Genomic DNA, 25,076 nt, shown 5'->3' on the forward strand with positions numbered 1-25,076 from the left:
TTATGTGAATTATAAGTCCCTTGCAATTTATCAGTGTGCCCTGTCCTGGCAGTTCAGTTGTTTAGAGCATTGTCCTGGTATGCCAAAGTTGTGGGTTCGATTCCCAGTCAGGGCACATACAAGGAACAACCAATGAATGCATAAATAAGTGGAACAATCTCTCTCTCTCTCTTTCTCTCTCTCTCAAACCAATAAGTAAATTTTTAAAAATGAAGAAATGTATCAGTGTTTAAACAGCTCCCAGTTCACTTTGTAAACTTTCCATATTTTAGTGGTACTATGAAATAAAATGCATTATATTCTTTAACTGTTTATGTTATAAATTGGACTTAAACAACATTATTTCATATAAATACCAAGAAGCTTCTGTTGTTTAACATATTCCTCCTCCCAAAAATACTTTCCCTAATCGATTTCTTAGCACTTGTGTCTTGTGCTTGCTTGCATTGTGTGGCAGCTTGGCCATTTAAAGCTGACTGAGGCTAGCCATGTTGATGGCTGTACAGAAACTAAAAAGTGTTTTAAACAGGACACTTTGCTGTTGGCCAGAACTAAAGCATTGTGATACAGAATGCCAATAGTATAGTTAGAATAGTCACATTTAATATGTAATGCATGGTGAATATCAATGAAATCCATTTTTCTTTTTTTTTAGTACATAATTTTGGTGTACTTTTGAGAATGTAGCCTCAGCCTGTCTTTTTTTTTTTTTTAATATCTCTCCTTCTCATAGAAATTATCCACACTTGCCAAACTGTTCTCTCATTATGTGGCCCCAATCATTTATCTCTCTTCTTATCTGGTAGAAGTTCCTGTTGTACTGATTGTTCCCTTACTACTGAATGTCAGAGCTGTTCTAACTCACTCGGTGGTTTCCTTTTAATGTGTCTATGTGTCCCCCCTCAACAAGATGGTTAGTTCTTACATTATCCTGAATTTTTAAAAATAATCATCCCAAAGCTCTTTCAAAGTAAATATGTACTTGGTATTTCTGTCACATAAATAATTACATATGCATCTTGCAATCTGCTTCTTCTCTTTTAAGATATTGATGATGTCAAGCGACTGAAACCTGGCTACCTAGAAGCTACTGTGGACTGGTTTAGAAGGTACAAGGTTCCCGATGGAAAACCAGAGAACCAGTTTTCTTTCAATGCAGAATTTAAAGATAAGGTAATATGTCATTCGGAACTGTAGCTTCAGGTCTACTTGTATTGAGATTTATACTTTAAACTACTTACTGTTGCCACTTAAATACTGCATGATCACTTAAACACCATCTAAAGACATGCCAGTCTTCATGTTGATTTATCCACTTAAATGTTTTCCATTTTTGACCCATGGAAATGATTCAAAAAATACAAAGTTATCAGGCTTTGGGAAAATGATCCTACGAATACTTTTCTAATTGTTATGCATGTCTCTTCAAATTACAGGACTTCGCAATTGATATAGTTAAAGGCACTCACAACCTTTGGAAAGCGCTAGTGGCAAAGAAAGTCGATGGAAGAGACATCAGTTGGTAAGCATCGACTCTGTGCGTGTCTGACGCACAAAGCAGACCAGCTTGCTTTGAAGGCTTTAATAACCAGGACACACTGTACCATTACTTTGACTTAGAGAAGAGATCATTGATTTTGTCATTCAGTGCTTAAGTGGGAAGGCAGACAAACACCTGAAAGTGCCTATAAGATACTCTAAACAAGACAAGACAGACTAAAACTCTGAAGAGGACAGCAAGATCAGAGCTTTGTGAGGGTGTTTAGAAAAGGTTCCTACCATCAGGGGGTCAGAATGTCGCAGGTAAAATAAGGCTGGGTGCAAAGGTTAGTGTTCTCCGATGTAAATCTGTAAGGTGCGTCACAACCAAACCAGTATTTACTATGCACACACAATTTACTGCCACTAATGATAGCAAATATGTATTGACCAGTAAATGTTTGCCAAGCATGTGACAGAGGTGTAGGCAGATTAAACTTAACTAAAGTCATGCCACAGTAAATGTTTCAGAGTTAGGACTCGTATCCAAGTCTATCTGGCCCCTAACCCAAGGTCAGACAATATACTTCTTAGGTATTTAAAGATTTATAAGAGAATGTCCACTATCATCACTTAACTAACATTGTTCTGGCAATAGTAGTCAACAAAGAAATGATGTGTTTTGATTCAGGAATGTTGGAGAATTCGGAGCATATTGTGGCAGATGATATAATTGTGTACTCAGAAAACCCTAGAGAAAATAAAGAATTCAGCAGAATGCCAATTACAAAGTGAATATTTTACGTACAGTTGACCCTTGAACAATATGGGTTTGAAGCATGGGTCCACTTACATGTGGATTTTTTTCAATAAATACATACAGTACTGTAAATGTATTTTCTCTTCCTTATGATTCTTTTAAAGATTTCATTTATTTATTTTTAGACAAAAGGGAAGGGAGGGAGAAAGAGAGGGAGAGAAGCATCAATGTGTTGTTGTGTCTCGTGCACCCCCTACTGGGGACCTGGCCCACAACCCAGGCATGTGCTCTGACTAGGAATCGAATTTGTGACCCTTTGGTTTGCAGGCCAGCACTCAGTCCACTGAGCCACACCAGCCAGGGCTCCTTATGATTTTCTTATAACATTTTTTTTTCTGTAGCTTACTTTATTGTAAGAATATAGTATATAACATATATAACATACAAAATATGTGTTAATAAACTTTATTATTAGTAAGGCTTCTGGTCAATAGTAGGCTATTAGTTAGGTTTTGGGGGAGTCAAAAGTTATATGCAGATTTTTTACTATGTGGGGGGATCGGTACCCCTAAGTCCCCTGTTGTTCAAGGGTCAACTGTATAAGTGAGATCATACAGTATTTGTCATTATCTGTCTGACTTATTTAACTTACATAGTGCCCTCAAGTTCCATGTGTGTTGTTGTAAATGGCAAGATTTCATCCTTTCTGTAGGTGAATGATGCTGCATTGTGTACATATGTATGACATTTTCTTTAGCCACTTGTTTGTCAGTGGACACCTAGGTTTCATATCTTGGCTATTATAAATAATGCTACAGTGAACATGGGGGTGCACTATATCTGGTTTTGAGTTAGTGTTTTTATTTTCATCGTGTAAAGACCCAGAAGTGGAATTCTGGATCACATGGTAGTTCCATTTTCAGTTTTTTGAGGAATCTTCACACTATTTTCCATAGTGACTATGTGCATTTCCCACTAACAGTGCACAAGGGTGCCCTTTTCTCCACATCCTCACCAACATTTTTTGTTGCCTATATTTTTGATAATTGACTTTTAACAGGTGTGAGATGATAATCTCATTGTGGTTTTGATTTGCATTTCCCTGATGAGTGAGATTGTTTGTTGGGGTTTATTTTCTTACTCATTTGTGTGAGTTCTTTATATATTTTGGATATTAAGCCCTTATTAGTATGATTTGCAAATATTTTCTCCTATTCCGTAGGTTGCCTTTTCATTTTCTTTTTTATTATTTTCTTTGCTGTGCAGAAACTTTTTAGTTTGATGTAGTCCTAATTGTTTATTTTTGCTTTTTTGCCTTTGCTTTTGGTGTCTAATGTCAAGAAGCTTACCATCTGTTTTGTTCTAGGAGTTTTATGGTTTCAGGTCTTACATTTAAGTCTTTAATTGATTTTGAGTGAATTTTTGTGTATAGTACAAGATACTTTTGCAGGTGACTGTTTAGTTTTCCCACCACCATTTATTGAAGAGACTGTCCCTTTCCCCATTGTACATTCGTGGCCCCTTTGTCATAAATTATTGACCGTATATGTGTGGGTTTCATTTCTGGCTCTCTGGTTCCATTGATTTATGTGTTTATGCCATTACTATTACTGTTCTGATTACTATAGCTTTTTAATGTAGTTTGAAATAAGAGAGGGTGATGCCTCCAGTTTTGTTCTTCTTTCTCAAGATTGCTTTGGCTATATGGAATCTTTTGTGGTTCCATACACATTCTAGGATTTGTTCTAATTTCGTGAAAAATGCCATTGGAATTTTGATAGGGATTGCATTTAATCTAGATTGCTTTGGGCAGTATGGATATTTTTAACAACTTTATTCTGACAGTTCATAAGCATAGGATATATTTCCATTTATTTTAGTGGACATTATTATATTACTTTATAATATGTATCTATAAATAATATATTATTTAGAAGGTATTATAGTTTTTTTCATTTTTTATTAATATGTTATAGTTTTCACTCTATAAATCTTTTACCTTCTTAGTTAAATTTATTCCTAGGTATTTTATTCTTTTTGATGTAGCTGTGAGTGGGATTATTTTCTTAATTTTTCTTTCTAGTAGTTTGTTATTAATGTATAGAAATGCGACAGATTTGTGTGTATTGGTTTTGTATCCTGCACCTTGAGTAAACATGAGGTTCTTCCTTCAACCTCAATTGAACCAAAATTGAATCTCATCTTGTCTACCATCTTCAGCTTGTTTTTTTAATTCTTAAGAGAGCAGTTTCTGTTACTACACCTCATGTCTACTTCTGTCTTACTTAATAGCATGAATACCACAGTGTCGGAGAGCCCCTTCAAGTGTGACCCTGCTTCTGCCAAAGCCATCGTGAATGCTGTACGTAAACGTTTCCTTGAAAAAGCACATACCCGGGGGCTAAAAATAGGGTGCTAAGTGGGGAGAAGTACTCCTTTCAACTGATATTTGAGCACCCCCTTTGTACACATCACTGTGTGCGGTCTTGGAATTACAGACCACGAGCACACGGAAGCAGGCTCTTGGGGGGGGGGGGGGTACAGTTCCTAGTCCTAGAAAAGACTTAAGGTAGTACATTATTTATCTGAGAAGTAATTTTTGTACTATTCTTTATCTGGTTTGGATTAACCAGAATAGTGAACTAGACGATCTTAATTTATTCTCATTTTCAATATTAATTAAGGAAAACAAAAGAAAATGAGGTCTAATTTTTTACTGCTTTGTAATTGAGTAAGAGGAAAAATAACAATTTAATGATGAAGCCAATACATGTAGATATTTATCTCTATAAATGAATCCTGACCAAGTTGAAATGAATAAGAAAAATTGGAAGAGAAAAGTCATTGGTTAGCAATCACAACTTTTCAATGAGAACACTCTATCTACATTTATATTTATATTTATATTTATATAATTTATGAAATCAGTATATGTGTGTAAATGTTTTTATTCTTTATTTCAAAATACATTTATTTTTATTATTTATTCCCATGTGTGTCGCTAAAAGAGGCTTGAATTTAGCATTTCTTAGTAGTAGAGCAAACTTGCATTGTCCTTATAAATTATTATTATTATTTTTTTTTAATCCTCACCCGAGGATTTGAGAGAGAGAGAAACATCGATCTGTTGCCTCCTGGATGAGCCCTGACCGAGGACCGAGCCTGCAGCCCTTTGGTGCACGGGATGATGCTCCAACCAACTGAGCCACCTGGCCAGGGCCCTGTAAATTATTCTTTTTAGAACCTAAAAATTAGGATAATCATCTTCTGTTCAGATTCATTTTAATTTTTATGTCAGTATACTTTCTTAACTTTTTAAAAAATAGGATTAAACTAATATATTTTAATAATTTATTTTAGTTGCCACCACCATGTGACTCTGCCTGCACAATACCCACAGATGGTAAGATCAGTGTTCCGCTACAGGAACATTAAGCACTACGTGGACGTGGGGGGAAATCATAGACAAATCTCACACACCATATTCACTCAGAAAAGAAGGGAGGGGGAAGAAACGTCCGCAGCGTTCCATAGTGTATGTGGAACACCACCTTTGGTGCCAACCCAGGCACAGCCGTTTCCAGACCATCACCCGCTCTTCCCTGGGTTCTGGGTAGGTGCTTCGTGGACACTGGAGAAGGGTGGGCTCTGGGTCCCCGTCTGGCCACAGGCTGCCTCCCCCAAAAGGCAGTTGTCTGCCCACATAGATATAGAATTTGCTGTAAGGTTCTGCTGGTGAGAATCACTTTTATATGATTAGTATCAAGAGTAAGGAAGCCCAGAAGAAAATACAGTGTTAAATTACCTGTATTTGCCATAATGAAACCACATATATGAAAGTTTGTTTTAAGATAATTCATAATAGGATACATTAGGGCACATATGTTATTCTCTGTTATATGTTGGGTGTATTTTGATTAATGAGTATTCTAATTTGCTTTTCTTTTCTCTGAATGTAGTGGACAAGTGGTTCCATCACCAGAAAAACTAAGGAAGTGTCCCAGATACAAGCGGATATTGCTGGATCTTATTCATCTGGAAGTATTAGATGCAAAAGTAGTGGCTTTTCAAAACTTTAAATTTATAGAACTAATCTACCAAAGCAAACTCTTGTGACCAATCCAATATATTTAGTGTGTTATCCGTATAAAAGCGTTTTTCATATCGCAACTAAGATAACTTCTAGTTCATGCTTAAATATCAAAACAGTTATTGGAATTTGAAAGTCATTTGTGAATAAATGTGCAAGATATTGGATGTATATGTTTAGTGTGTGTTAGGAAATAAAATTATTTTGCTGAAACTTGGCTTGTAGTTTTATTTTTTCAAGAAGCCAGACATCATGCTGATGTGGGTGCTGTTTGGTGTTTGTTTTCCTATCAAGGATCTTACAATTCAATTTTATAATTCTTAGAATAAAACTAACTATTTTTGGGAATCTGAGAGTGAAATTCCTTATTTTAAAAATAGTCTTGATACCTACCTGGCTCTTACCTAATTCTTAGTATCCCACTGTAAAGAAAAAGCTTTTTAATTTAGCCCTGGGTGGTGTGTCTCAATGGGTTGAGTGCAGGTCTGCAGACTGAAAAGTTGTTGGTTCGATTCCCAGTCAGAGCATATGCCTGTGTTGTAGGCCAGGTCCCCAGCTGGGGACATGCAAGAGGCAACCAATCAACATTTCTCTCACACATCGATGTTTCTCTCCCTCTCTCTTTCTCCCACATTTCCCCCTCTCTAAAAAAATAAATAAAATATTTTTTAAAAATAAAATTTTAAAAAGCTTTCTAATTTATATCATATTAGCAGAAAACACAACCCTGTTCACCTTTTGAAATGAAATACTTTTTTTACTTCTCTAAGCAACTAATTGAGTCCTTATGTCATTTACATTATTTTCTGAGTTATAAGCCAGAATAGCTTGGACTGTCGACATATACAGATCTGAATTTTTAATCCTAGCCCATCTGCTTATTAGCTCTGTCATCTTAGGTCAGTTACCAACTACCCCACTTCAGTGCCTTCAGTTGTAAAAGTGAAGAGATGTTATTCATGTAATATATTAAGTGTTCCTTTTGTTTTTTTTTTAATTTTTAATGAGATCACTGTACCACAGGCAACTGTAAAAAATAAAAGGGGTTCTCTACACCTTGCCCAGTTTCCCCCAAAGGTAAGGTTTTGTAAAACTTTCCTATGTCACAGCAAGGACTTCAGCTCCTATACAACCCATTGATCTTACTCAGATTTCCCAGTGTTCCTTGTACCCATTTGATGCATTGTTCTATACAAGTTAATCACCTTTGTAGGCTCCTGTATCCTACAAGATCCTGATTCTCTCCTGTTTTTCTCTAGAAGCTTTATAGGTTTACATTTAAGTCTTTGATTATTTGGAGTTTTTTTTTTTGTATGAGGTGAGATTTAGGCCAAGTTTCCTTTTTCCCCCTATGGATGTCCCGTTGCTTTAGCATCATTTGTTGCAAGGTTATTCACTTTTGTGCTTTTGTTAAATATCAGTTGTATGGGCCTATTTCTGGGTCCTCTGTTCTGTCCCACTGAGCCACGTGTCTGTCCCTCTGTCGGTACCACGCTCTGGATCACTGTGGCTGTGTGGGAAGCCTTACTGCCAGATAGAGCACATTCTCCCACTGTATTCTGTACCAACATTGTTTAATTAGTCGAGGCCCTGTGACTTTTCTTTTTTGTTTTTAATTTTTTTAAGTTTATTTTTAGAGGGGAAGAGAGGGAAAGAAAAATCAATCGGTTGCTTGTCACAACCCCCGCACTGGGGACCTGTCCTGCAACCTAGGCATGTGCCCTGACTGGTGACCAAATCAGTGACCTTTCACTTTGCAGAACAATGCCCAGCCAACAGAGCCACACCCGTCAGGGCAGCCCTGGGCCTTTTCATTTAACTTTTTAAATAAGTTTTTTCTATGTTTATTGTCTACACCTATGAAAAGTATTACTGAGATTTTGATAGACATGGCATTAAACCTATAGATCAATTTTAATCATGTGTTTATTTTCCTAATGTGTTTTAGCGATTTCTGGTTTGATTCCATCATGGTCAGATGACATGCTGTATGATTTTACTACTTTTTGTATTACTAAGATTGTTTTACAGCCCAGAGTGTGGTCTGACTTGGGGGATGTTCCACAGGTGCTTAGAAGGAAAAATGTGTATTGGTGGCATTGGGTGGGGTGTCATGTGGATGTTAGCTAACTCCTATGGATTGGTAGTGTCATTCAGATCTCTGTCCTCGATTTTTATTTGTTTTATCATTTGCTGAAAGAAAGGTGTTGAGTCCTCAGTTATGACTGTGGATTCACCTATTTCACATTTTAGCTCTATCAGGTTTTCTTTTTCTCCATGTATTTTGAAGCTCTCTTGTTTGGTGTGTATACATTTTTTAAATCTTTGTGTCTTCCTTGTGGATTGATCCTTATATCATTATGTATTGTTCCTCTTTGTCTGTAGTAATTTCCTTTGCTCTGTAGTATCAGACATTAATAGAGTCACTTTTAAAATTAATGTTTGAAGACTTCCGGCCAAGATGGAGGTGTAGGTAGACACGCTGTGCCTCCTTGCACAGCCAAAATAAGGAAAACAGCAATTTAAAAAAAAACCAGTACTGACAGAAAATTAAACTGTATAGAAGTCTGACAACCAAAGAGTTAAAGTAGACACATTCATCCAGACCAGTATGAGAGGCAGAGTCGGACAGCCTGGCAGGGAGGGGGCGCGGCAAAGTGGTGGCTGGTGGACCAGTCATGTGGGGTGGCAGTTGGTGGACCCAGTGAGGTGGCGCGGCATGTCCAGTCCCACATTTGCACACAGATAAACCAGGTAAAACTGGGGTACCAGAAGGAGAAGAGGAAGAGCAACAAGTGGAAAAGTTATTGGAACAAATAATAAAGGAGAACTTCCCCATTCTAGCTAAGGAAATAGACTTCCAGGAAGTCCAGGAAGCTCAGAGAATCCCAAAGAAGTTGGACCCAAGGAGGAACACACCAAGGCACACCATAATTACATTAGCCAAGATTAAAGATAAGGAAAGAATCTTAAAAGCAGCAAGACAAAAGGAGACAGTTATCTACAAAGGAGTGCCCATAAGACTGTCAGCTGATTTCTCAAAAGAGACCTTGCAGGCAAGAAGGGGTTGGAAAGAAGTATTCCAAGTCATGAAAGGCAAGGACCTACATCCCAGATTGCTCTGTCCAGCAAAGCTTTCATTTAGAATGGAAGGGCAGATAAAGTGCTTCCCAGATAAGGTCAAATTAAAGGAGTTTATCATCACCAAGCCCTTATATGAAATGTTAAAGGGACTTATCTAAGAAGAAGATAAAAAACATGTACAGTAAAATGACAGCAAACTCACAATTATTAACAACCACACCTAAAACAAAAACACACTAAGCAAACAACTAGAACAGGAACAGAACCACGGAAATGGAGATCACATGGAGGATTAGCAACAGGGGAGTGGGAGGGGAAGAAAGGGGGAAAAGGTGCAGAGAATAAGTAGCATAGATGGTACTATAGATGGTAGGTAGAAAATAAACAGGGGGATGGTAAGAATAGTATGGGAAATGTAGAAGCCAAGAACTTAAAAATATGACACATGGACATGAACTAAAGTGGTGGGATGTGGGTGGAAGAGCATATGCAGAGTGGAGGGGAATGAAGGGAGAGAATGGGACAACTGTAATAGTATAATCAATATAAAGAAATAAAAGTAATGTTTGCAAGGTATATCTTTTTCTATTTTACTTTCAGCCTACATATGTTGTTAATTTTGAATTGAATTTCTTACAAGTAGTATATAGTTGAGTTGTGTTTTTAAATCCACCTTTCTAATTTCTGTCTTTTCCACACATAAACTAATTATTAAATTCAGTGGCACACCAAATATATGTATTTTCTTTGCCAATTTTTTGACAAAAAAAATGGGTGTAATTTTGCTTCATTCACACCAGACAGCTATTGTGTGTCGGCTGCTGTCATTTTCCTATTTGACAGTCTAAGGGAGAAGAGGCTGGTGCCTCTGACTAAGTAAAGTAGTCAGGTATTGCATGCAGTAAAAATTCTTGTGGCACACAGGTTGAAAATCGCTGGTTTAGATCACTTACATTTAAGATAATTATTACTAGGTCAGCAGTTGATCCTGTTTGGAGTTTGTTTGCTCAGCTTCTGGGGTCTGTAAGTTAGTGTCTTTCACCAAATTTGATCATTCTTTTCAGCCATGTTTTTTCAAATACTCTTTAGCTCCAGCCCCACTCTCCTCTCTTCTAAGACTCTGGTGATATGAATGTGGGGTCTTTTGTTATTGTCCTTCAGGTCTGTGGGTTTCGGGTCTCCCCCTCGCCGACCCTGGTCTATTTTCTCTTTTTCCGGCTGGGTGAGCCCTTCTGTCTTTCACTGAGTCTGTTCCGTCATCTCCACTCCAATATTGAAACTGCCCAGCAAGTTTTTCATTCCTGTTATTGTATTTTTTCAGTTCTATTTTTTCCATTTGGTTCTTTTATGTAACTATTATTTCTTTGCTAAGAGATTTTTTTAGCTTATTTCAAAGGAATTTCTAATTGACTAATTGCAGTTTTAACATGGCTGCTTAGTTCTTGTTGATACCTGTGCTGGCATCCATTAATTGTCTTTTTTCATTCAAGTTGTGTTTTTCTTGGTTCTTGGTATGATGGGCGATTGTTAATAGTGTCCTGGACATTTTGTCTGTTATGTTAGGACACTCTAGGTAAATATTTTATTTTTGCTGGCACCACCCTACTTGGGGTTACCACATGGGTGTTGGTCTACTTTTGCGGTTTCAACAGCAGCATAATTTGCAGCAGCTTTGCAGGAGTACTTTGGTCTGATGGGTTTATCTGGTGCCACCGGGGCTTCTGTTGATCTCTGCAGATACTGCCTGAGAGGGCTGGGTACTTCTTGGTAGAGGAGGGATGTGGGGGTCCCCAGCTGTTCCCCCCAACCCACCTCACTACCCTAGTGTCTCTGGATGGGAGAGGAGAATCTTAGGTTGAAGGAATGAAGTCAGTCCTTTCTTAGTCGGTCTACCCATTATCGCTGGATGTCTCCCCAGGCTCAGCCCACCCCGCACCTAGGTGACTTGTGGAAAAGGGCAATCTCTGGCCTTGTGGGGAAGGAGAGTGCCTCCCCTGGTGGCTTATTTCTGTCTGGGCTCCCAAGGATTCCTCTTGCCAGGTGGTGGCGTGTTCACCAGAGGGACCCCCATTCTGTACAGGGGACATATGAGCCTGTCTGGGCTGCCTCATCTTGCTAGGTCAGGGGTTGAAAGGACTCCCCTCCTTATGTTGGGGGGTAGGGCACGTCCCCTGCCACTCTGCTGTGCTCTGGCCTGGAGGTCCCAAACCAGATCACCTTCTTACCATCTTTCAGAGTTCTCCTTTGCTTGTCTCTTGCCATTTCCTTGTACATCATAGCAGTGTACAGCCCAGAGGAGCAGGGAAAAAGGGTCTATGCCATCTTGGCTGGACTTTGAACCAAAGGGTTGCTGATTCAATTCCCAGTTGGGGCACATGCCTGGGTTGTAAGCTGGGTCCCTTGGTGAGGGCATGCGAGAGGCAACCCACCAATGTTTCTCTACCTCTGTCCGTTCCACTGTCTAAAAATAAATAAATTTTTTTAAAAGAAAAATGTCACCATTCAGATTTTAGTAATATTTCTCATTCCTTTTGTAAGTCCTATTTTTAAATGCCGCCTTGGTCATTGTAATGTGAGTTTTTTTTTCTGTTGTATTTATTGGGGTGACATTGGTCAATAAAATCATACCAGTTTCAGGTGTACCATTCTACGTCATCTGTGCACTGTGCCGTGTGCTCACCGCCCCAAGTCCAGCCTCCTTCCAACACCACCTGTCTCCACAATACCCTCTTCCTCCTTGTCCCACCCCCTTTCCCTCTGATAATCACCATATGGTGGTCTGGGTCTGTGAGGGTCTTTTTTCTTTCTTAACCCCTTCACCCTTCTCACCTAGCCCCACACCCCTCCCTTCCAGCAGCTGTCGGTCTTGTTCTCTGTATCTGTGTGTCCGTTTCCACTTAATTTGTTAATTTATTTTGTTCATTGGATGCCACATCTGAGTGAAATCATATGATACTTATCTTACTCTGACTGGCTTATTTCACTTAGCATAATTTTCTCCAGGTACATTTACACAACGAAACACTTCCTGGCTGTAAAAAAGAAGGAAATCTTACCCTTTGTGACAGCATGGGTGGACCTGGAGATTATGTGATTTTTGAAATGATTTGTTGGAATAAGAAATGTGTTTTCTTTCTTTTTTTTTTAGATTATTTATTTATTTTTAGAGAGGGAAGGGAGAGAGAGAGAGAGAGAGAGAGAGAGAGAGAGAGACATCAATGTGCGGTTGCTGGGGGTCATGGCTTGTAACCCAGGCATATGCCCTAACTGGGAATTGAACCTGCGACACTTTGGTTCGCAGCCCGCACTCAATCCACTGAGCTACGCCAGCCAGGGTGAGAAATGTGTTTTCTAATGAAAGGTTATGTAATGTGGCCCAGTAGCTAGGAATCCCCCGCCGGTATTTACGGAAATAAGGGGCTAGAGCAGCAGCAGGAGGAAATGGCAGCAGGAGTTCTGTACAAAATCCTCTACAGAAAGCTGCCACTCCTGTTAAACCAAAGAAACGTGGACGCTCTGGTTTGCTCGGGGTGCTACAATAAAGCACCACAAGTTGGATGGGTTAAACAACAGAAGTTTACTGTCTCAGTGCTGGGGCCCAGCAGTCTGGAGACCGGGGTGCCGGCAGGGTCACGCTCCCTCTGCCGAAGTTGGGGGAGCTGCTCCAGGCCTCTCCCTGCTCGTCGCAGCTCCTGGCGAGTGGCAGCATCACCCTAATCTTCACACAGCATTCTCCCTCATGCTTCTTTGTGTCCAAATTTCCCCTTTTTATAAGGAGACCAGTCACACCGGGTTAGGCCCCGCTACTCCGGTGTGATCTCATCTGGAGTAACTACACCGATGGTGGCCCTGTTTCCACAGGAGGCCATGCCCTGAGGGCGGGGGTGGGAGGGGTCGGGTTTAAGACTTCAACGTATGAATTGTTGTGGGACACAGCTCAACCTGTAACAGCTCCCAAGGAGAAGCTTTGCGTATTTAGAAAGCTCTCTGCTTTATCGATGCTGAATTGAATTTGCACGTGAAAGCCAAAAAGAAATCCTATCTCCGAAGACAACAGCTGTTCTACAAACATTTCATGAGATTTGACCTTGTGCCAGGCACTCTTTCAGATGCTGGGGGCAGTGTTAGGCAGACGAGGTTGCTCTAATAGGCTCACTATGCCCGTTATGTTTGGCAAAGCCCAAACCTCAATGGCTTAAAGAAAGTCTACTCCTCACTCACACAGAGTTGGCAGCCACCCTCTGTGTGGTAGCTCAGCACGGTGCCTCCATATTAGTGGGCTTTCTCATGCTGTCGCCACATTAGAAGAACGTGTTAGAGTCTTGTACTAGTGATGACATGCTCCTGCCCAGAAGTGACATACGTCATAGATGCTTTCATTTCATCGGCTGACATGAGCCTCATGGCCATGTCTGACCATGAGGTGAAGCCCTACCACTTACTTTTAATGGGAATACCAAGTGCTTCGAAACATTGTCTAATTTAATACACAGAAGAGTAATATCTTCTTTCTCTATCTGTCCCCTTAATGAGAAGAGATTTGGAGGACCTACATAACTTGCCCAAGGTCTCTCAGATAGTAAGGGACAGGGTAGGACTTAAACTCAGTCATCTAGCTTTAAAACTGAGAGTTTATCCATTTTACATTGTTTCTTAGTCTTCACAATCATTATTAATGGGGACTTAATTCATCAAACTGATTATACCTCTTTGGTTAAACTTTGTTGTTTCTAATGTTTAGCTCTTTGTTATCTTTGGGCATAGCCTTTTTCCTTTGGGGTAATTTTCTAAGGATACATTTTCCAGGGTAATCGCAAGGTCATGTAATATAAACATCATTGTTCCTCTTATTTTCTGCAAGGCTTTTTGTTTCTTTGTTTTGTTTTTTTGCCAGTTTTTGAGGCAACATATGATTGTATTTGTTTGCCCAGGGGTTTGGAAGATACACAGAGCTGACTATTTTACCATGGTTAAATTGCTATTTGAGCATTAACTTTCCCATCTGCGAAATGGTGCTAATATCATCAGAAGGTGGAGGGGATGTAGGTGAGGGGCTCGGCCCTGAGCCAGGCTCAGAGCAGGGGCCTGGTGAAGGCTGTTTGTTCACAACTGCAATCTCAACAACACTGAGTGTGACCGGGACATTTTTTCAGGAATGTGGAACGCTGGCGCAGCTGTGTCAAGGCTCCGAGCGAGAACTCAGACTGGAAATTCAGAACTTGCCTTCGCCACCACCGAGCCCCGGCCCACAGGTGCTGCAGCCACAGTGGCTGCTACGTCCTGACGACCCGCATGTTTGCTGTGCAGGGGGTTCCACTGTGCTTTTGCACGGAGTGTTCTTTAGATTTAGAAACAGCCTCCCCTGCTGCTTTCTGGGAGTCCAGGCAGAAGGGAATTTGCTTTTACGCTGACAAATGTTCTGTGCAAGTTGCTTCCTGGTGGACAACTATTTATTGAAAAGTTAAACTTTGGTCAGCTGTCACAAGTTCATTGCTTCCCCTATCGGTCTTTGGGATCTTTCCCTTAGTTATTATAAAACCTTTAAATTAATAGAAAACATTCACCAGGAGTAAGACTAAGCAATGAAAATCACAAGGTTGTGACGATCCGAATTTAAAAAGAAGTGAGAGTAACTTGGCGATCTCTGTCAAAATATTCATACTTACCCTTTGAGTCAACAATTCAGCTCTAAGAATTCATTCCAGTCAACTAAGAATAGTCAGTCAACCAGGCATACAATATATGGCAGCTTTGTTTAACATAGCAAACCTGGAAAAATACTTAACTAGCCAATTGAGGAATGGCTAAAGATATTATCTCTACCATGTAGCAGTTGAAGAATGAAGTCACTGCATGGGCTGATATGGAAAAGAGGTTCAACATATAGAAGTGGTAGCACTCCATAGTAATCAGCTACAGCCTGTGGGCCAACCCTAGCCTGCTGCCTGTTTGGTAATAAAATTTCATAGGGACATGGCCACACCCACTCATCTACGAATTGCTGTGGCTGCTTTCAAGCTAGATGGAGAGTTTAGTAGGCCCACATAGCTGAAAATATTTACAATTTGATCCTTCACTGAAAATGTTTGCCAAACCCTGTCCTATCCACAATTCTATTTGTGTTTTTCACAAAGGGAGCATTGAGGGGAGAGAGATGCATTAATGGACATGTTTGTTATGGGCATAGGCAATTCTGGAAACAAACAAAAACAAACCACAGCCAACCGTGACTATCTCAGCGGGGCAGGAATACAGCATTAAGCATGGGAGAAGTGGGGTCCAGGGAGTTTCCTTTCGTGTTATAAGCCCTGTGCTCTAAATAGTTTTCCTAAAAGCACGCATGACTGGTTTTAAAGTGGGGTAGGAGGAGGCCAACGGATAGTGCTCAGCACAGCTGGTGGCAGAGGCCTGCCCTGGCTCAAGGCGGCCGCCCTCCCTGTGGCCCCTTACCCAGAACACTGAATCGCTTGAGGTATCTGTGTGAAAAAAATAAAATAAAATTATATATCTATATATCTATATATCTATATCTATATCTATCTATATCTATCATCTCCTGAATTAGAACTGGGAGGGGTTGGGCCCTGAAACCTGATTTTTAACCAAGGGAGGGAGACAGGGAGAGAGAAACAGAGCTGTGAGACAGAAACATCCACTGGTTGCCCCTCCCAGTGCTGAACCGGGCCCAAACCCACAACCCAGACAAGTGCACTGACAGGGAATCGAATCCTCAGCCTTTCGGTCTGTGGGACGACACCCAACTGAGCCACACCAACCAGGGTCCCGGGTGATTTTAACAATGATGTTTGAAACCACTGCCCCAGTCATAAATCTCAGACACCAGCGGAAAATTTCTCAGGGGGTGTAATGTGCTCAGTTTGAACGTCCACCACAGCAGCAGCAGCAGCAGTAATGGCTCCCATTTTGGAGTGCTTCCTACGTGCTGGGCCCCGCACCACAGGCCTTATGTGCTTCATCTCACTTAATTCTGCAATCCTGAGCGAGGGAGGCTTAGTGACCTGCCTGAGGTCTCTGAGCGCCCGGCTGCCGGGTAGAGAACCGGGAGAAAGAGACACCATCCCAGCTCTACTGCCCTCCCCGCAGGATGAGTTAGTTTTGTCTTTCACCTGGCAGGCCATGGAATGCTGGATACACTTCATGAGATGGTCTTGAGCCTAACCAGCGTGGTCGCCTTCAGCATACAACGTTGACACTCACAAAATGAGGAGCTTGACCTGGGCCCCCTGGAAGGCTTCTTCCAGCTCTGACACCCATGCCTCCAGCTTAAAGCAGCTCTGTTGCTCTCCACAGTGAGAGTGTTCCACGGTGACCTGCGGTTCCTTGCTGTTGCACCCCTGACCCCAGGCCCTCCTCCTCCAGCAGGCCCACGTGGCCCTCACTGTGGAAGCAGATGAGGTCCCTGTCCTGCATCCTGCTCCATGTCTATTTCCCTGGCATGGCTGTCTCCTCCCAGCTTATACATGGTGAGCAGGGAACTTGGGTCCCTAAACAGCCTGCCAGCTCCTCACTGGCAGAGGCCAGGCCACGGTCATGTTTATACCGTCGTCCAGCATAGCACTGAGTCCATAGCAGGAGTTCAGTGAATAACTTTTGATGGCTTCTCAAACAGTCAGAAAGGTGACTGTGCTGCCCTCCTCAAGCGGACAGAGCCAGCACCTAGTGACTGCCTGCTTCTACTAAGAAGACGTCGACTGCGCGCCACTGTGGAGTGAGTCGTGCTCTCCACGCAGACTCCACACCCCACAGGGACACAGCGTGTGCCAGGGGGTACTAAGGCCACAGGGCAGAGCCCGAGCAGAACCCCGAGGCTTCTGTTCTACCAGAGAGTGAATAATCACAAGGTTACACTATTCCGGGGCAAATTACTATTTGTGGCTTCCGTCTTAGGGCTGCACCACCAGATCCCCGGAGTCAACGTTGAGTCTCTTGATTTCGAAGTAAAATCAAAGTGTAAGGAAACAGCTCTGTGCAGGGAGTCATGCCTCCAGCTCTGCGTGACGTGAGCAGATCTTTCCACCTTTTGGGGCCTCATCTGTGCACTAAGGTAGGGGGCTCCCACCTTGAGCATGTACTTTAAGATGGAAGATGTAATGTCTCTATGATCTGATACAGTCCAGTTGAGCAGGGATGGGGTAGAGAATCATCCTCTCTGTGACTGAAGGGAACAAGGTGGGCAGCTGGGGGACTGATATTAAGGCTCGAGTCTCATGGGCATGATTCTGAACTTGAACCTGCAGACCACAAAGAATGGTCATGACTGTTTGCTGTGTCAGGATGTATTCACAGCTTCTCTTGGAGGATGTGGCACGACACCTTGGAACCCGAGGTGTGTCTTGTTAAGATGAAGTGCTGTGGTCGGCTTTGGCATCCCCTCCCAGCTTCCTGCCAGGGTGGTGATGTGCAGTGACGGGAAGTTAAAGATTGTGGTTGAAGTCACAAGAACGAGAACTTCAGGGTGAGGAGGGCACCTTTAGGGGCCCACCCAGCTCGGTCTTTAACCTCAGTTGCCTTCTGTGCAGCCTCTCTTAGGAACAGAGAAGGAATCTACCAGAAGGATTTGAGTAGGGTATAACAGGGAGAATTGAGCTCCCTTATTTATGAAAAAAATCCTGTTCCTAAGGAACAATGGAGGGAAGCGGGAGGTCCAGGGGATTACCAAGAGTGGTATAGATCTGTTTCCCCTTCACTTCAAAGCTTCACGAGTGCTGCGTGCCAGGCGCTGAAGTCCTAGGGATGCAGCTGGGAAGATGATGGTGAACTTTCTGTTATACACGATGTTCTGTATTTGTGGGCAAGCAACACGTTCAAAACAGATTTCAAAAAATAATAGATAAGCTTCCCCCATTGGTAATGGTGGTGCAGTAGTTAGAGAAAGAGGATTCTATAAGTAGTACTTACTTATTTTACAAAAATTGAAAAACACACACAAAACAAATAAATGTGATGACTGCATGTGCTTCAGCAGAAAAGGACATGTATGTACTGTGTACAGGCAGACACATATATACATATACACACCTGCACACATATATATGTAATAAATAGCCGATCCTCATCATCTCTTATTATTCAGATTCCAAATTGACTAATTTGCCTACTCCTTACAATTTATCTGTAACCCAAAACTCAATACTTGCAGTGTTTTCATGGTCATTTACAGACGTGCAGAGGGGTAAAAATTTGAGTCACCTGATAGGCACGTTTGCAGCCGAGGTCAAATGGAGACAGTCTGCTTTCTTGTTTCAGCTCTCACATTGTGAACAGGGTCCTTCTGTGGCCTGGTTAGTGAGTGGTTTTGCATTTGTGCGCTTTTTGTTGGTGACTCTGCTGCTTAAAGCAGTTCCCAGGTGTAGTGTGGTGCTCAGCGCTCCCTAATGTTCCTGACAAAGACTGTGTGGTTGGCGCGTTTGAGGGAGGAGATGCAGGCACCAGGTGAGCTTTGCTCAGGTGTGAGTTCCACTGCTGCTGGCCATGAGTCCGATATGAACAAACCAACAAACCATGTTAAAGAAGTTGTGTCTAAGCAGAAACACACATCAAGTTACGTGTTGACCAGCTGGTGTACTGAAAATGTGAACAGACGATTGCAAGAACCTGGCTCTTTATTTCCCCTAGGAGACGTGGTTCGGTACATGCTAGTTCAGTGTTTGAGGTGACTTTATAGAACAGAACTGCTGTGAATAATGAGAATTGCCTGAATATAGATACACACATGTATATGTATATGTGTGTGTGTGTGTATATTTACTGATGAAACAAAATCGGGAAGTTGATTTATGCCTTTGTAACCTGTTATTTCAGCCTAATATGATATAAGCTTTTCTCCATTTATAAAGATATTCAACACTATAGAAAGTGACTTAGACAATGAATTAGTTACATAATGAAGATATAGAATAGTTCACTTAACCAATCCCCTATGATTCGACTTTTGGTTTATTTCCAGTTTCTTTTGGTTTTAAATAATTGCTACAATGAATAAACATTTTCAAAAATAAACCTCAAGAACTATCTGATTTTTCCTGAGGATGAATTCCAAAAAGTGGGCCTACAGGGCCACTGAGTGTGTAGATTTATGAGGATTTTTGATGTGAGCTCAGCCGGCCTCCAGAAACATCTTACCAGTTTGCCTTCTTCCAAGCTGCTTACGAAAGCGCTTCAAATCTTAGGGTTTTGAACATAATAAAAATATCTCTTAGTCGATTAAATGTACTTTCTCTTTCCTCCTCGTAATTTCTAACTAAGGCTCAAAAGAATGCTCTAACCTTGCGTGTTTCTAACTTCAGGGAACACCACGATTGCCTTGGGGGCTTGCTAAAACCGATCACTGGCCCCACCCCAGGGAGCCTGCTGGCTCGCATCTGCGGTGGAACCTGAATATTCGGGTTTCTCTGCTGGTCTGCAGACTGTGCTTGGAGAGCACTGCATCGGGAGAGGCTGTCTCAATTCACGGCGAAAGCCAAGTTTTTCCTACAGGTCCTGCCTTATGCTGTCCTGTGGACTGTGCTAAGCATTGTCTGACTCTGTATCTGCTTCTTACAATATCACCTGTGGAATATGGACTTCGCACGCTTGCTAATGTCTGATAAGCATGTGTTGCGAGTCGACCCAGTGGTGGCACTGAGCTACGGGGCTAAGAGCCAGGCTGACAGAATACCATAATTTCATGCTCTTTGTCTTCAAGAAGTCCACTGGCAAGAAGACACATAAAAACATTTTATAGATGAGGAGAAAGTAGATCCCCTTGTACACTGCTGGTGGGATTGTAAAATGGCGCAGCCACTTGGAAAACAGTTAGACAGTTCCTTAAAAAGTTAAAAACATGGAATTACCCTATCATCCAGAAATTCCACTCCTAGGAAAATACCCAGGAGAACATATGTCCGCTCAAAAAATTGTACAAAAATATTCATAGCAGCATTATTCCTGATAGCCAAAAAATGTAAATTCTCCAAAAGTCCATCAACTGATGAATGGATACACAAAATGTGGTATAGCCATAAAGTGGGGTGTTTCTTTGCCAGGAAAAGGAACGAAGTACTGCTCCACGCCAGCGTGGATGGGCCTCGAAAACATCATGCATGCTAAGTGAAAGGAGCCAGACACAAAATGCCAAATATTGTATGATTTCTATTCACACGAAAGTCTAGAATAGGCAAATCCATAAACAAAGAAAGTAGATCATTGGTTGCCAGAGGCTGAGGGATGAGGAGGAGGAAAGGATAGTGAAGCTACTGGGTTTGGGGTTTCTTTTTGGGATAGTGCAAAATTTCTAAAATTGGGGTGATGCTTGCCCAGCTCTGTGAATATACTGAAAACCACTGAATTATGCACTTTCAGTGGGTGAATTCTATGCAATTAGAATTATACCTCATTGAAGCCATAGCCCCAAAATGAGATGCTGTAATGGTAGAGATGAAGCAGAGGGACCATAAGGATGGGGGCCCGCCTGGGAATGGCTGACTAGGGAGCCTGCTTCACCTGAATCCTGAGCTACAAGGCGCAGTAGAGACCGAAGGGTGTTCTAGGCAGAGGGAGTGGCTCCCGCAAAGGCTCAGAGACAAGAAGGCTCCCGTGGCTGAAGAGGATGTTGATGATAATACTTGACATTTGTTGAATGTTTGGATTGTGCTACAAACTAAAAGTAAATAATCTTATTTAATCTTCATAAAAACCATTTCTTCATTCACCTGGTTAGTTCCTGAACAAATTTCACGGGAGTAACAACTACATGCCAGGCACTGTGCTAGCCACTGCAGGCCCTGTAATGAGGTCGACACTATTATCCATTTTCTGCATATTGAGGCTAAATAAGTTACTCAAAGTTACAGAGCAGTTAAGTGGGAGAACTGGGATTCAAATCCAGGCCATCTGACTACAGAGCCTGTTTTCAATAAACATTATAATCTTATACACACCCATAAATACTCATAATTCAACTCAAATGCATAAATACCATCATACTTTTCTTTCTCTCCCCCCCTTCTCTCTTTCTCTCACTTTCCATCTTTTTTTTCCAGCTTTGGGATAACACTGACATGTAAAGTGCTATAAGGTTAAGGCATACCACATGTTGATGTGATATATTTATATATTGTAAAATTATTACCACCACAGTGTTAGCTAACGCCTCCATCAAAATCATATCACATAATCACTGTTTCCTTTTTTGTGGTGAGAACATTTAGATCTACTCTCTTAGCAACTTTCAAGTATACAATACAGTACTTTTAACTAGAGTCACTATGCTGCACATTAGATCCCCAGAACTCAATCATCTTATAACTAGAAGTTCGTACCCCTTGATCAATAACTCCCTAGTTTCCTCACTCCTCAGCCCGTGGTAACAACCACTCTGCTCTCCCCTTCTGAGCTTGGCCTTTTTACATTCTGTGTATGGTAGCCCCCGCTTATCCACGGGGTCACTCCAAGTCACCCAGCGGATGCCTGAAACTGCAGGTAGCACTGGACCCCATGTACATGATGTTTTTTCTTCCACATACACACCTGTGATAAAGTTTAATTTAGAAGTTAGGCACAATAAGAGATTAACAGCTAATAATAGAATACTTATAACAACATATTATAATAAAAGTTGCATGACTGTGGTCTCTCTCTCTCTAATTGTACTGTATTCACCTTCTGCTTCTTGTGATGGTGTGAGGGGATAAAATGCCAAACCTACCCCCCAACTGTGCAACTATGCCCCTACTGGCAAAAAAAAAAGGGGGGGGCGGGGTGTCACTTATTTCAGAAAATTCCTCGCTGAAGTCTTCATGTGCTTTCTGAGTGACACATTGCTGTCAAGGGGGACACGTTTTCTGATCGTGTTTTCTACCCACAAATGAGTGTTTCTTCTGTGTTAACTAGGCACTTTTCACGCACCACAGCTGTAATTTTTGCGGTTTAAGGTGCATAGCTAAACTAGCACACATTTCTTTTTCCTTCTTCACAATTTCATGGCTAAAAGATTCATTCTTACCATAGATCTTAGCAACCTTGACATGTGATTTTTTTTTTCTTTTCATAAGTTGAGAACTTTCACCTTTTCCCTTAAAGGAAACATTTTACAGCTATTCTTTGGCATATCCGAATTGCCTGCATCTCTACTCTTGCACTTCAGAGCTGTTATTAAATAAAATAATGGTTACTTGAACACAAGCACTGTGGTACCACATAGCTGATCTGATAACTGAGTGAGCTACTGAATGTCTAATGGGCAGGTACCATATGTAGTGTGGAAGCACTAGACACAGGGATGATTCACACCCCAGGTGGGACAAACTAGGATGGTGGGAGATTTCCTCACACTACTCAGAACGGTGTGGAATTTAAAACTTAAGAATTGTGCCCTGACTGGTGTGGCTCAGTGGGCATTGTCTTGCAAACCTTAAAGTTGCTTGTTTGATTCCCAGTCAGGGCACAGCCCTGGGTTGTGGGTCAGGCCCCTTGTTGGGGGTATTTGAGAGGCATCAATGTTTTTCTTCCTCTCGTTCTCCCTCCCTTCCTTCTTTCTAAACATAAATAAATAAAATCTTTAAAAAAATTTTTAAGACTTTTTTACTTCTGCTAATACAAAATAACATTGAATGTAAAGTTATTGTTTCGGCCCATGGTTGACCACAGGTAACTGAAACCGCAGAAAGCAAAACTGTGGATCAGGAAGGCACTACTGTATAAATGATATCTCACAGCAGGGGTGTCAAACTCATCTTCATGGGGGCAACATCAGCCTCGAGGTCGCCTTCAAAGGGCTGGATGTAATTTTAGGACTGTATGCATGTAACTGCTCCTTAACTAGGGACAAGGAGCTCTACGTTCTGCCCTTTCAAGGTAACCGTGAGGCTGATGTGGTCTCTGGTGAAAATGAGTTTCACACCTCTGTTTATAGTATTTGTCTTTATCTGACTTATTTCACTTAGCATAATGGCCTCCAGGTCCTTCCATGTTGTTGTAAATGGCAGGATTTCCTTCTTCCACATGGGGGAACAATATTTCATTGTACACACCACATCTTCTTTACCATTTAGCTATTGATGGACTTCAGGTTATTTCCATGTTTTGCTATTATAAATAATGCTACAATGAACACAGGATGGCAGATGTCTCTTCAATGTCTCATTTCATTTCTTTTGGATATATATCCACACGTGGAATGGCTGGATCATAGGATAGCTCTGTTTTTTATTTTTTGAGACACCTCAATACTGTCTTCCACAGTGGTTGCACCAACTTACATTCCCACCAGCGGTGCGCACGGGTTCCCCTTTCTCCACATCCACCCCAACACTTGCTATCTCTTGTCTTTTTTTATCTATTTTTTAAAATTTTTATTTTAATTGTTGTTCAAGTACAGTTTTCTGTCTTTTACTCCCATTTCAGTGCCCCCCAGCCCTTCCCACCTTCCTCCTGTTTCCACCCCCCCTAGTTTTTGCCCATGTGTCCTTTATACTTGTTCCTGCAAACCCTTCCCCTTTTCCCCTGAAATTCTCTCCCCTCTGGTCATTGTCAGCTTGTTCTCTATTTCAGTGTCTTTGGTTATATTTTGCTTGCTTGTTTGTTTTGTTGTTTAGGTTCCTGTTAAAGGTGAGATCATATGGTATTTGTCTTTCACTGCCTGGCTTATTTCACTCAGCACAATGCTCTCCAGTTCCATCCATGCTGTCACAAAGGGTAGAAGCTCCTTCTTTCATCTCTTGTCTTTTTGATGACAGCCATTCTAACAGTTGTGAGGTGATAGCTCATTGTGGTTTTGATTTGAGTTTCCCTGATGACTAGTGACCTTGAGCACTTTTTCATGTACCTGATGCCAGCTCTATGTTTTCTTAGAAAAAAGGTCTATTCAGTCGCTCTACCCACAGGTGGCAAACACAAGGACCACAGGCTGAATCCGGCCCTCTACCTTGTTTTATCCACCTGGCACCTTGTTTCTTCTACCTGGTGGCAGCACTGAGCTCTTGCTTAACTGTTAAGGAGTGGTCACATTTATACAGTTCTAAAATTATGTTCGGCCCTTTGAAGGCAACCACAAGGCTGATGTGGCCCCTGGTGAAAATGAGTTTGACACTCCTGCTCAAATCAGATCCCATTTTGAATCAGATTTTTTTTTTTTTGCTACTGAGTTGTATGAGTTCTTTATATGTTCTAGATGTTAACCCCTTATCAGATATATAATTTACAAATATTCTCTCCCATTCCATAAGTGGCCTTTTAATTTCATTGTCTCTTTTGCTGTGTGGAAGCTTTTTAGTTTGATGTAGTCTCAGCTCTTAATTTTTGCTTTTGTTGCTTGTGCTTTGGGTGTCATATCCATAAAGTTGTCATCAAGATCAATGTTGAAGAACTTTTCTTTCATGTTTTCTTTTATGAGTTTTATAGCTTCAGTTCTTGTGTTTAAGTCTTTAATCCATGTTGAGTGAAATTTTGTGTATGGTGTAAGATAGGCGTCCAGTTTCATTCTTCCACATGTGGCTGTCCAGCTTCCCCAGCACCACTTACTGAAGATGCTATCTTTCCCCATTGAGTATTCTTGGCTGTCTTGTCACACACTGGCTATATATATATGTGTATATATATATATATATGTATATATATATACATATATATATATATATATATATATATATATATATATATATTTAT

General features: G+C 41.2%; 1 protein-coding gene across 1 annotated transcript in view; it reads left to right on the forward strand.

Annotated features, from left to right (window-relative positions):
- PPA1 (inorganic pyrophosphatase 1) overlaps window positions 1-6,542 on the forward strand; it is a 39,422-nt gene extending 32,880 nt beyond the window's left edge. Inside the window, exons 7-11 of the mRNA XM_028511992.2 lie at window positions 1,046-1,173; window positions 1,437-1,522; window positions 4,532-4,601; window positions 5,600-5,642; window positions 6,199-6,542. Coding sequence (XP_028367793.1) covers window positions 1,046-1,173; window positions 1,437-1,522; window positions 4,532-4,601; window positions 5,600-5,642; window positions 6,199-6,230 — 359 coding nt within the window. The 3' untranslated portion in view covers window positions 6,231-6,542. The remainder of the gene's footprint in view (window positions 1-1,045; window positions 1,174-1,436; window positions 1,523-4,531; window positions 4,602-5,599; window positions 5,643-6,198) is intronic.
- Window positions 6,543-25,076: the final 18,534 nt, after the last annotated feature.

The sequence above is a fragment of the Phyllostomus discolor genome, chromosome 5 (genome assembly GCF_004126475.2).
Source record: "Phyllostomus discolor isolate MPI-MPIP mPhyDis1 chromosome 5, mPhyDis1.pri.v3, whole genome shotgun sequence".
NCBI lineage: Eukaryota > Metazoa > Chordata > Mammalia > Chiroptera > Phyllostomidae > Phyllostomus > Phyllostomus discolor.